Here is a 13,808-nt window from a genome sequence, read left to right on the forward strand (position 1 = left end):
TGAATTTGTTGTGTTCTCATCCCACCACAAGATGTCCTTTAAAAAAGGGGTTTTTTCATATACATATTTCGCCTCTGGTTTTCCTGGATTTTTGTATATGAGAGAGATTTTTGAAGAGAAACAGTATGAATAAAAGTGGAATTTGTGGACGGTTGTTGGAACCCAAACGCCCCATACCCTTCGAGCACGGTATAAGAAAGCACAGTAGGTTCACTCTGCCCAAAAATGGCCTAATATTTGTCACTCGCGCATGACCGAATCGCACAACCAGCAACATGGCGGTTGTGAACAGCTGGTAAAAGCACATGTGCTCGTTTTTTTTTTGTCGCGTACCTTCTTAAAGAAATAAATAAATATATAGAGATATAAAGTGTGAAATAAAATGAACGAAAGAGGTGGATACTGATGTTGCATAGAAGGCTGTAAAAGTGCAAGTAGCGAAAAACGTGGAGTAAAAGAAACTTTATTTCGATTCCCGAAAGATGTAGAAAGGTTAGTTCATTATGTTACTTATCTTGTATTTATTATAGCTTTTAAGGGAGAGTACATGAATTTATTATTTATTCATTATATTAATTAATTAATATTCCTAAATATTTTTAGGTATACATCAATAAACTGAAATTAAGAAAGAAAAAGAATTCAGCATCTAAATCACATTATGACTGATGGATCAAAGTTGGATACACATTTGTCAATATTATGATTATCAGATTATATTTTTCTAACGTCGTTTATAACGACGTAGGAAGCACGTATTTATTAATTATTGTATATAATAATTGTATTCTTATACAATGATTTTGATGAAATTGTATTTTAATTAAAAATAAATTAATACATGTGTACAACAAAATAAACACAAAGGTGTTAATTATTTGTAAATATACACAATAATTTATGTACCATATAATTACAATAGCTCAAACTTTCTTCCCATCAAGTGAGTTATTACTCTAAAGTCTTATTTTCTTTTAAAATATTTAGTAAAATTCTTTCTTTCTGTTTGTGTCTTTCAAATTAGAGCTCGCGCACAACCAGCAACATGGCGATCTTTTAGTCATGAGATCAAAGGTGCCGACACGGAGTGAACCTACTGTGCTTTCTTATACTGCGCTTCGAAGTTGGGGGTTATGGACGCAGCCATGATGGAGGGTGAGGGATGCCAGGCCCAGAACCCGCACGTGGCGAATAAGATTTTAAAAAGGAAAAGTTCAAATTTGATGGATGAAAGGATAAATTTCAAGAAGGCTTCTACTGTGGAAGACAAGAAATCAGGAGAAGAATTTTTATTTCCAGCTTAGCACATTGGTTATGCTTCAGTGGAGATTACGATGGAGGTTGCTTTAACCCTTTCGGCCCGAGCGGCGACTATAGTCACCCAACATTTGACGCCCGCTCTGTACGAGCGGTGACTTAGGTCACTCGCGACTCTTCATGAGCAGAATATACGGCAAATTTTACGAAAATATCATAAAAACGATGCTAGACAAAGCGGTCCTAAATCTCCGGATAAATATCCTTTGAGACTTACTGGTAGACATTTCCCAGCGATTTACACTAACGAGAAAACAAAACGAAAATGTGCACTGAGAAAGTGTATTGTTTGTACTAAGAATGGTGTTCAACGACAATCACATTATCAATGTAAAACATGTGACGTAGGCCTTTGTGTATACCCGTGCTTTCAAACTTATCATACAAAATTACATTATTAAATTATAAAATCTGGATGTTTATGTGTTTCATTTACATTATTAAATTATATTTTGTAATTGCATTATGTTATAATTTCTTAAGCATTTTTTTTTTACGAGCGACTGCACTCGCTCTGCGTAAGATAGCGTGGTATTGTGCGTCTGACGGGCGCTTGTAGTTGTTCCGCAAGTACGGACGTTTGCCGCGGCTGCTCGGTCAGCAGGGACGGCGCGACGCAGAATGCGTCCGTACCGAAAGGGTTGAGAAAATCAAAAATTCATAATATGGTATCGCTGGCAAGGGTTTTGAATAGATTAAAGGTTGGTGCTAATGAGATAGTACCTAAAGGCTGGGGAAAATTTGAGGTGAGGTTCCCTAATGGGGAACTAGCAACTAAATTTGTAAAAGAAGAGGGTGTTCGGAAGGCAGGGTTTATGCCCTTCATTGCTAAAAACAAAATACAAGTCACTGGTGTAATTAAGGGGGTACCTCTTGATTTAACTATGGATGATATGCTTAAGGAGGCTATTTCTCCTTGTAAAATTAAAACGGCCATTAGGCAAAACAAGAAGATAAGGGATAATTCTGTTAACCCTTGGGAGTGGGTACCTAGTGAGACGGTGCTCATTACATTTGAAGGGACTACGTTGCCCGACTTTGTTAGAGTTTTTGGACTTTTTAATATTCCTGTAGATCTGTTGAGCCAGTTTATACTTATTTTAATTGCTACAAGTATGGGCACTCAACAAAATTTTGCCATAGTAATAGAATCTATGGAAAATGTGGTGGTAGGGAGGAGGAAAATCATGAATGTGAAAAATCGAAGGCTGAAGGCTGTTTGCACTGTGATGGGGAGCACAGGACCTTCTCTAAAGAGTGTTTAAATATTCCAAAAGAATCGTAGAATAAGGGAAGTAATGGCTTATGAGGGCAAATGTTTTTTGAAGGCCTCTCAGCAAAATCTATCGTTGATGACTTGAGCAATAAAGCAGCAATAACTCCTACACTAAAGAATTTTTCATACCTTCCAAAACTGACAATGGCTCAAGCTTTTAAAGTTAAGCAGATAGATGGACAGGCCAAACCAATGCTTGTTAAATCCACATCAATGATACAAAATGTAGATGTGTCAAAGGTTGAAAAAAGCATTACTCAGGTATTTAATGTTATATTTGACAAAAACCATTTGTGCCTTAAAGGCTAAGGCTGATGAGGTTATCCCTTCAGGTAGGGGCAAAGCAGAAATTAAATTTAAAACTGGAGATGCAGCAAACAGTTTTGTCTTGAATCCTGTTTGTAAGCAGAAAGGCATTAGGGCCTTCATTCCTTATTTTAGAACGCAGAGGTGAGGCATTTTAAAAAATTTTGATTTAGATTTAAACGTGGAAGATATTATTTCAAATTCTATATCTCCCTGCAAAATATTGAAGGCCATGAGGCTTAATAGAAGAAAATATAATAGTAAAAGTGGCAAAGCAGAATGGGTTCCTAGTGAAACTGTCCTTATTACCTTTGAAGGTGGAATTTTGCCTGACTTCATCAAAGTCCATGGCCTTTACAATATGAAAATTGAGGTCTATATTGAACCGATTAAGGTTTGTTATAAATGCTTTTGGTTTGGGTATATGGCTAAATATTGTAAAAGCCTACCTAGGTGCAGGTTTTGTGGTTCATCGGAAGAACACATTGGAAAAGAAAGGCCTGATCAGGGGTATAAGCCTTGACATTAATATGCAAGAGATTATAGATTTGACCTCCTTCCCTTGTAAAATATTCTTTGCCAAAAAGCTAAACAGGAAAAGTATTAACACTGATGCAGAAGAAACTGTATGGGTACCATCAAAGATGGTCCTTTTAACTTTTGAAGGATCGGTGGTCCCTGAAAAGGTGCAGCTTTTTGGACTACTTAATAGAACGGTTCAACCGTACATTGAAAGAGTTAGAACATGTTTAAACTGTGGAGGATATGGACATACTGCTATTAAATGTAGATGTCGAGCAGTCTGTTTTGGATGTGGGCAAAGTAAAAATGAAGATCATGTCAACTGTTCCCCAACCGGACAGTGTCTTCATTGCAAGGGGGAACATCACACATTTCATCCTGAATGTCAGGAGATGAAGTTTAATGTAGAGGTGAATTATATTCTAGCCCATAGGGACGTCAGTATCAAATCCTCTTTCAAATCCTCAAATATGAGGCTCTTTCCCAGGCCAAGATAAATCTTGGTATAAATAAACAAGTGAAACAGAAAAACTCATCCCCTACTGCTATTAGCCCAGTTAAATTTCCATCCTTGCCTGCGAATACCTCCCAAAAAAAAATACGTTCTAAGGACCATTGGAGGTATTCAGCAAGACAATATTAATCAATGGAATAATAATACTCTTAAAACCTACTCCAAATCAAATAACGTTGCGGGAAATTTTCATATGTTAGTCCTGTGGAGCCATCTGATAGACCCCCGAAGTATCCGGCCAGCCACATGGGACCAGCATCAGTAATTGTTACACTATCAGAGGATAAATGATGAAAACGTAGAACTGATGCTGAGTATTGCCAAGTCTATTAGCAAACTCAGTTTGGGTATCCAAAATATGCAGCCAAGAGGGTTTAATATGGCTGAAATTGCTTTCAATAATGACAAGGAGGCTAACCTTCTTGTCTCAAATAGTTTGCAGAAGGCAGGTACTGCTGCCTTTGTTCCAAGGCATAAAGTGCAGTTCATAATAATAGTTCTAACGATAATAAAAATAGTAATAAGGGTAATGATAGCAGTTATAATGATGATAATAATAGTAATAAGGATAATAATAGTTCTAGCGATAATAATAATAGCAATGCGTAAAGTGGCTCCACTTCAGGTGAAAGGCTCCTCCACGTTGTGGAGGAAAATGACTGCATTATACACAACACCGACACCTCCATGTACGTTGATCGATTTAACCAATACGAGAGTAACCTGGACCTAATCATTTGTCCTTGCAACTTTTCCGACAAAATTTTATCGCATCAACTTGCCGACCCTTGGGATTTGGATCACTTTCTTCTGGACATCACAGTCAAGTCCATTCGACACATTTATAGACAGCACAGAGCTCGAATTACTTCCAAGAATGCTGACTAGTAAAAATACTCCGATATCCTGACATCCAAATCCCTCAATACTGTTATCAACCGATTTCCTGACTAAGCCAACCTTTGAACAATAATCAACAGCGTTCTCTTCGTCCAGAAATTGAAATTTGATCACCATGTAAATGAAGTATGCGCAACCACCGCAAAATTCACAATGTGATCAAGTTCCTCCGCGAAATCTGGTGGACTGTCGATCCAGGCATACTTTTGGCAATTTACAGGGGCCTTATTAGGTACAGAATTGAGTATTTCCTTCATGTCACAACTACTGCTCAAAACAACTACTGCCCTATTTACAAACTCGAGGCAGTACAGTTACTTGCCCATGCCTAACTTTAGGTCTAAGAAAATCATTTCCAAAAAACGTGATCCTCGCGGAGGCTACACTTCTACCAATTTCTGCACGAGCAGAATATCTAGGATAAACGCATGTTGTTAAAGTCTAGACTAACTCTAACCATCTGCTAAATACGAACATTGAAAACTACCTCAATAGCATTTACAGCCTTAAACCTTGGAATTGGGATCTGCCTGCTGACTACTGTGATTAAGCAAATTTGGCCTCTTAAGCCAGTGTTGGTGGGTAATGTTGATTGCTGGCTTAAGTTGCACTATAGGCTTTCTCTGCAGCCAGTTCTCGACACTACAACAAAACAGGTCTTATCTCAAGCAACGGAAATCAATTTTGGATTCGAAAATGTACTTTCTTGCAAGTAAAAAGAGAACATACCAATTTATACAGATAGCTCCAACTTGCAAGACTGAGTTTCCACAAGAGCAGCATGGTTCTGCCCAATAGTCAATGACGCACATTTTGCTCAATGCTCATGCATCTGCCTTTATAGCTGAATGCCCAGCAATGAGCGGGATCCTAGACTTGGCTGAAGAATACCAAAGTATGCCCCTTGTTATTTATACCGACTCCCTTGCATGCCTTTTGGAATCCTGTAAAAAGATTCCTTCATAAATACGCAGAGGAAATTCCTGAAAAGGTTAATAAATATAATGAAGCCAGTAACTCACCACATAAGCCCAGGTTCATGTGGGTACTGTACCATCATCTCTAGTGGAAGGTGCCGTTCCAAGACATACAGATCTCTCTTGCAAAGAAGATGTAGGAGACCACTGCATTGTCTTGAAGAAAGCAAGTAGAGGTTAAGCAGCCGAAGTTGACGGCTCTTTTTATTTTGCTTCCTACTTTCACATTAGGAAAAAATTACGGCTGGAATATGTACAAATCCCAAGAAGTATTGTGTAGATTTGCCGCGCTCGCTCAAATCATTGAAGGGATTCATCTCTCCACAAAATTAACTTAGCAAGCAGCCCGAAATATCAATGCGGCATTACGGAACACAACCTAAATCCCTGTGGCTACAGAGGCATCCACGCCCCCTGGAAAAGTTCCTATTTTAGTTATTTTTAGTTCTTAGGTTGTAATGTTGCGATTTGTAGGGGACACATAGTTCCTAGGGTGGTGCTGGTATCGCAAGCCTAAACCTTAGGGCTTGTACTCATGCTTCTCGCAGTTGGTATGACGCCAACGGCGGGAGACGCCATGGGATTTCAGTCATAATAAAGATCTCGTACACAACGGCAAGCGTAGTTACTATACTTCCCCACAAGTGGTGACCCCGACGTCCGAATATAAAAATGTACGTTGCGCGACATCCAAGCGTCGACCAAGGGGCAGGAACTGCAGAAAATAATGCAGTGGCGGTGCACGTTGCGAAATTCTGGCCAGAGCGACCTGCGTTATAGTTTGCGCAGTTGGACGCGCAATTCGCGTTGAGGAACATATCCCAAGATGAGACCAAATACTGGCACGTTGTAGCGCAATTAGACGCCAAAACTGCCGAAGAAATAGAAGACATTCTATTAAACCCCTCACCGGAGTGGAAATATGAGAAATTGAGGACAGAGCTAATTTCAAGGCTTTCCACATCGAAGAAGAGGAGAATACAAAGGCTCCTCGAACACGAGGAAATGGGGGACAGGACGCCTTCTCAGTTTCTCCGCCATCTTCGAACTTTGGCGGGCTCGGATGTACCAGAGGAGTTGCTGAAGATGTTGTGGGCAAGTAGGCTGCCTACTACTATTCAGTCGGTTCTAGCGGCTCAGGATGGTATGGAAATGGAGAAGTTAGCAGCCCTGGCCGATAAAATAGGCGAAATCACGCCTCACTCTAGGGCGCCATCATTAGCCGTAGCGTCCATTTCCGACGTTGATCAACTAGTAAAGCAGATTGCGGCCATGGTTACAGCCGAGCTACAGAAGCAGGATAGCAGAGGGCATTCGCGTTCCCGGAGCGGCGACCGTTCTTACCGACCGAGGTCAAAGGCACGCCTGGACCGCCGTAACGGGTTATGTTACTTCCACTAGAAATTCCGCGAGAGAGCGCACCGTTGCGTACCACTGTAGAGTTCTGCTTCAGAAAATTGAAAAACTCTACTTTACCGACGTGAGAAAGGGGTAAATAAGTTCACTGTATTTAAACTGGGTAACTATATTTAACAGATATATTTAATAACAATTAATTATAACAAAAACTGTGCGGGCTAAATAGTTTGTATATACGTTCCGCGCACTACTACAAAAATCGCAAGGTTTTAAATAAACTCAATAACTGTAAAACACGTCAACTCGCCTAAGCGTTCCACGAGAGAATGTGACTCTACGCGCGGAAATGCACTCTCCGTTGCGCTTTTACGCCGGAAGCAGGTGTCGCCACACTACCCCCCTCCAAGTCGCTTGACCTGTCAGGGAAAGCAGACGATTCTAACCTACTATATGTCTTTGGTTGTGTTTCATTTTGACGTTCTAACTCAACAAATGCCGGCTTTAGGCGTTCCGTGGAGAAAACTATCGGATTTCCTTTATAATCTATCAAATAAGTAATGTCTGTAACACGCTGTAATACTTTAAATGGTCCTTCGTATGGTTGTTCCAGTGGTCTCTTTACCGCATCTACTCTAACAAAAACATGTGTGCAATTATGTAACGTTTTGGGTACAAAATGTACCGTCTGCTGTGATGTGCCGTCTGTCTTGGTCGAATCTGTCGCATCTGATCTCGAAATTTATCTAAATAAAAATTGTCTGTGTCCTGCGTATCGATGAAAAATTCTCCCGGCAACCTGAGAGGAACCCCGTATAACAATTCTGCTGCAGTAGCTCCAATATCCTCTTTAAAACTGCTCCTTAATCCGAGCAATACAGTAGGGAGGATCTCGACCCAGTTACTCTTCGCGTGGCACATAATTGCAGTTTTCAGGGAACGGTGCCATCTTTCCACCATGCCATTTGAGGCCGGATGGTATGCCGTTGTGTGAATATGCTTGCACCCTATTAACTTCGTAAGCTCCCTGAAAACCGCTCCTTCGAATTGGGATCCTTTATCTGTGGTTACACTGTACAACAAATTTTGACTTTTTTTGGATTTCGTAACGGCTACTATGAAATTCTTATAGATTTTTGCGAGGTGAATACGAATCTGAAATCCATTTTTCTCTAGGACGTACAGTTTTTGAGAAAATTAATTTAAAAAAAAATTGCAAATTTTCAACTTTGGAAACTTTTTTTGCTTTGATCGTAGCAGCTATTCCGTGGCTTTTTAAACGAGAAAAATCTGTGAATTTTCCTGAATAAAACTATATAAATTGTTATTACATTGTAAATATTTAAATATGTTTAAATGATGATCAAAGTAAGAAAGACACCAAAAACGCACCAATTTTTTCTGATATTTTTCAATTTATTTAAAAAACTATGGGTCTAGGCGAAAATCTAACCATCGCACATGACAGAGTAGACATTTCTGCAGAAGAAAGCATCAAGTGAAGTTACAAAGCCTGCCTATTGTCTTGGAGTAACGAAATAATTATTTCGCGACTGCCGCGCCGCGCCAACATTGAGTACCACTGACAGCGGCGCATGTTTTGCTGAACTATTTTGTTCATAAAAAGAAAGCAAAGGTGATTTTGTAACTTCGTTTGATGCTTTCTTCTGCAGAAATGTCTACTCTGTCATGTGCGATGGGGACAACGATGCTCCTTCTTGGTGGCTGGAGGGTAGAAGGGGGGAGGGCAAAAGCATGGCGCGCAAATGCGAGAAAAAAAGAACGCTCGAAGAGAGAAAAAGAAAAAAAACACACTCACACTCATACTTGCTCAAGCGGCGAGGGGGTCTGCTTGGGCGGAGGAATGGGGCCGGCAATTCGGGAGGATCCTCGTAACGAGGCATAACAACCAAAGAAAAAGAAGGCTAATCAACATAATGAAAATATGCCTCGTTACAGTTTATATTATATATTATTAATTATTCACTCATTATAAATTGCGTTATATTTTTAGCTATTATTTTATGTATTGTTTGCGATTAATTATTTCTTCTATTGAAACACTTATAATTTGCGTATCTTTTTTTTTTTTTTTTTTTTTTATTTAGGAAGACAGAAATCCTAGTAACGGACATCTGGGAAGATAGCCCAGATAGTGCGAGACTCCCGCTTCCGGCGCCCCTAGAAGAGGGGCGGTTTCCACGTCCTACTGACTAAAACTGTCTCCCGCCCCCGCTAAGCGAGGGTTGGCGGCAACCCGCCAGGCTTCCTTACCGGATGGGGCATACTGTACCTGGTCTAGGCCATCGCTCGCAGTTGTGGAAGAAAGACTGCCCCCCCCCCCCCCCCCCCCCCCTCGCGTATGTGTTCCATGCGTGGGGAATGGATGCTCTCAACCAAAGGGTCTTGGCCCGGGAGGCTGCGTCAAGATCTAGGGGAGGCTCCCGGGCAAAATGCCCTGACCTCCAACTGACCTTGTAACGCCCCCCCGACACCGCCTCCCGGTGGGCTCGAACATAAGGCAAAAAACCGCGACCTTTCCCCACCATTTCCCACCTAAGTGTAATTTCTAGTTTTTATTTCCCCCGCGTTTGTCTATTTCGCCCCAGTCTTCTTCCACAACGCTACATGAGCCCATTGCTCTCGGTAAAAATTTCTCCTTCCTCTCTCCTGTCGATTCCACTCGGTCCCCGTTGTCGCCCCCTAATGGTGCCATGACCAGGCTGACGACTGGGTTCCTTGCTGGATCAACAGTTGATCGGAAGGGTGCTTGGTTCGATTTGGTCTCTCTCCCTTCTCTCCCCCGCTCCGTCGGTCCCTGTTTTATGCCCCCTAATGGTGCTATGACCAGGCTGACACCGGTTTCCTCCCTTGCAGGTTTGAGTCGTTCGATCGGTCGTGTCTATGTTTTGTTTCTCCGCCTCTTCGACTCCTGCTCTTCTTCTTCTCCTCCTCACCATCTTGCTTGTTGCCGCGTGTCTCCGCTTCACCCTTAGGCTACGTCGTTAGGGCAGCTCTCCATGCGTTTGCGGCGATCCTTCCTCGGCCATCTTGCTTGTTGCTGCGTGCCTCCGCTTCATCCTTAGGCTTCGTCCCTAAGGGCTGCTCTCCATGTGCTTGCAGCGTTCCTTCCTCCGTCATGTTGGATGTTTGCGAACCGGCCTTTACTCTCTACGCTTTCCCTCGCGCTGAGATGCCCACGTGTTCGTTCGATATATCGAAGTTTGCTCGACCGACGCTATTATTTATTTACTATCAAATCATGAAAATACGAAAATAGCCAAAACTAATCATCGCGTGCATTCAATATGCCTCATTCGCCCTTTCCCGCACTCTAAATCACTACTGACATTTACATTATTTAATTTATTTAATTTCTGCGACTTTCTCTCGCAACTTTGACATGTCGCACGACCACGTGTTCGCGCAAGTCCTTTTTCGAGGGCAACTTTCACCCTTAAATTGCACTATTTTCACTCGCGATATATGAAAATAATCATGTTTAAGTCGCGCACTTATTTATTTTATTCCGTGGTTGGCCCGAACACTCGTTTCCCCGCTCTCGACTTCTCATGGGTTTGCACCTCATGCTTTCCCTCGCGTCGCGTGGAGGTCGCCATTACCGAAATTTCGTTTTTTATTTATAACTTCACTATTCCACTTCCGATTTTCACAAAATTTCACCGCTCACTTCCCCCGCGGTTTCCTCTCACTTCACAACATTATTTACCACATTTTTACAACTTTTTCCCACCAAAACTGGATTTTAAGGCGGAGCGACCCCCAAACACGCGCGCTTGCCACGACAGCCAGCCGTGCATCTGTATCCTCATATACTTGCCTAATCTGAGCGCCCCCTTATGCAGTTTTGACACAGCGCCATCTAGCTGTGATACGCGGAATTTTAATTATATGTCGTTCACATTAGGCTATTTTGACTGGTACTTGCCTAATCTGAACTCCATCTTATGCAGGTTCGACGCAGCGCCATCTAGCAGTGATACACGGAACTACAATAGAAACTTGGCTGATGTTATATTACAGTTGAATTGTAATTAATTAATTAGCTACAGAATCCGGTCGGTACTTCACACGTGTTCATCGTAGTTCGGCAGTTTGCTGTTGGATGGCGCTGTTAACAGCATTTGTGGCGGTTTTTTTAGAAGATTGTTTCCTTTTTTCTTGATGTATTGTAGTTATATGCATATCATTTTCAATAATTCCTATACTCTATGGTGATCATGTGTAATCGGTCAAGATGAGTTCTGTTATCAAAGGCGTCGATCAACAAGAATTCTATTTGTACTTATGAATAAATGATTAATGTTTAAAGCTATCATCGTTTGATCGTATTCAATTATATTTTAAAAACAAAATCGTTCGCTATTCATTTTATAATCAAACCTTAATTCAAAAACACGTGTTAAAATGAAATTCAGAATCAAGTCCAATAAAATCAGTTATTTTGCAAAGTTATTAATTTATTGATTATTAAAATATATCAAGACAGTTCCTATGTAAATGAGCGACCAGAGTCGCCCAGAAATGTATAGTCGTGCCATCTAGTTTTAGTTAGGTTAAGTTTTCCTTATAGTCACTAGTTTGTAAATTTTGTATATAGTAGTTGGTAAGCTTGGTAAAAGACGGTGCGCCCCCAACCTTCTCGAAAGTCGGGAAAAAGCAAGAGAATAAAACGAGCACGCGTCGTGTACAGAGGTGTCGAATAAAAAGTCTCCGGATAATCGTAAAACAGTCTAATTTATTCTCTCCCACTGAGCAAGTACGCCACATAAACGGTACATGTAGCGTCATCTAGCGCTGGAATACGCGAACTAACGAAAGCCGTGTTCCCGCCGAGTGTAGTTCACCCCGTTCGCCGGACAGATGGCGCCACTTGTTTTCGAAAAATAAAAATTGCTCCAATTTAAAAACTAATTACGTCATCATTACGAGTGATCAATTTGACTTTTCTGGGTTAAGCCTCTTTGTAAAAAATTTACTGCGCATATCTGTTTTTTTCGGGTGAGGACTGCGCAGGGGGTCAAGGTTTTCATGAGATGATCGCGGATTCTGTGCAACGAATTTTCGAAAAATCAAAATTGCTCCAATTTAGAAACTAATTACGACATCATTAAGAGTAGTCCACTTGACTTCTCTGGGTTAGCTGTTTTGTATAAGAGAATTCAATTTAGATACTATATTAAATATTACACAGAAAGATAAATTCACTATAGATTAAAAATACAAAAACTTCAATAACTTGAATATAATTACTAGTTAATCAAATCATTTTAAACAAAATGTATTTTCGCGCCTCATTAATATGATACTAGTACACTTTCTATAAACTAGCAATATTCTGAAGCCATTTAAACTGCGAGATAAGATTCTTTTGTATGTAAACGTATGGAATATAATACTACTCCTAAATACTCAATATTGTATTTTTTGTTCGAACAGAAAAAGTATAATGTGACGAAGTGTAAATGACACTTTAAAGTCAAAAAGTCTGAAATCTACTTTAAAAGACGAAGGAATTTCCTTCTTAGTATGGGAATGCATCTCGAACGTAAACGAAAGTATCAACGAATGTAAACAAACAGTAACACATCGTTGAAACAATCTCACTGCAAGAAAAAACTTTTATTTTTAATTATTTTCTTACGAAATTTTTATTAACATATTCGTGACATTTTCCTGATTAAAATAAGACCAAACATGATATAATTTCAAAAATATTTACTTGTGCTTTTAAGCATTTTTTTTAGATCGAACACTATTGCAGTGAGATTCGCGGTAAACGGACGAGTAATGACACGTCGGGTAATTCCGTTTGTTTTCGCTGCTATTCGGATAATCACGTGACAGTCGAATTCGTAGACTTCTATGGCTTTGTGACTTTGAAGATTTTATTTTTGTAAGTTATTATAAATAAATATGCCTCAAATTACGTTGTGTGTGGTCTCATTTTGATTAGGAAAGCGTCACAAATATTTTGGTACGAGTTGTATAAAAAATGGACTGAAAATAAAGAAGTTAGCAACGCGTTAGAATTGTGAATAATACAACAGACTTTTGATCCTTGCCGGCTGCCATAATCGGATCTCGCTGTTCTCCTGCGTTCGAAACCTATCGTCAATTAAACCAGGAAACATAGTTTAAATTATATCGTGTTTGGTATCATTTTAATTGAAAAAATGTCAAAAACCTGTTAATCAAAGTTTGATTACGAAAAAGTCAAAAATAAAGAAGTTTTACATTTACATTATTATTGGCTTACGGATATACTGGAACTAAGATCATGTTACATTTCTTGGCGTCTCGAGGAGCCTTCCCCCAGTGATAAAGATAATTTTTTTCGGTTATATCGTACACACCATTCCTGCCTATGTGCAGACTTTTTTTTGCTACAGTATCCGAATATTAATATAACTGTAGGTGTATCACTTGTAACACACGTGTGTAGGTGTATCAAAAGTGTTCCTAGGTCTAACCACATGTGCAAATGGCGGGGAATTTCGAAACGGTACAACAACCCTAACCACTTTTTTCCTCTGAAATCAGTTTTACCTCTGTTCCAGCTAAATCGCGTATCATCGTGCGTGTAAACCACGCCTTAATCCTTAGCTCTCGGGGATGT

The 13,808-nt window shown here is 40.2% G+C and overlaps 2 protein-coding genes across 2 annotated transcripts; one reads left to right on the forward strand and one right to left on the reverse strand.

The window, feature by feature from the left end:
* Positions 1–5,636: 5,636 nt before the first annotated feature.
* LOC143265000 (uncharacterized) lies at positions 5,637–7,213 on the forward strand. The gene is made up of 2 exons (XM_076534470.1): positions 5,637–5,781; positions 6,666–7,213. The coding sequence occupies exons 1-2, from the start codon at positions 5,637–5,639 to the stop codon at positions 7,211–7,213; spliced, it is 693 nt and encodes a 230-aa protein (XP_076390585.1).
* A 292-nt stretch (positions 7,214–7,505) lies between these two features.
* LOC143265001 (uncharacterized) lies at positions 7,506–8,128 on the reverse strand. The gene is made up of 2 exons (XM_076534471.1): positions 7,854–8,128; positions 7,506–7,803 (listed from the first exon to the last, which is right to left on the reverse strand). The coding sequence occupies exons 1-2, from the start codon at positions 8,126–8,128 to the stop codon at positions 7,506–7,508; spliced, it is 573 nt and encodes a 190-aa protein (XP_076390586.1).
* Between the last annotated feature and the right edge of the window lie 5,680 nt (positions 8,129–13,808).

This window comes from Megachile rotundata, chromosome 8 (genome assembly GCF_050947335.1).
Source record: "Megachile rotundata isolate GNS110a chromosome 8, iyMegRotu1, whole genome shotgun sequence".
Taxonomy (NCBI): Eukaryota; Metazoa; Arthropoda; class Insecta; order Hymenoptera; family Megachilidae; genus Megachile; species Megachile rotundata.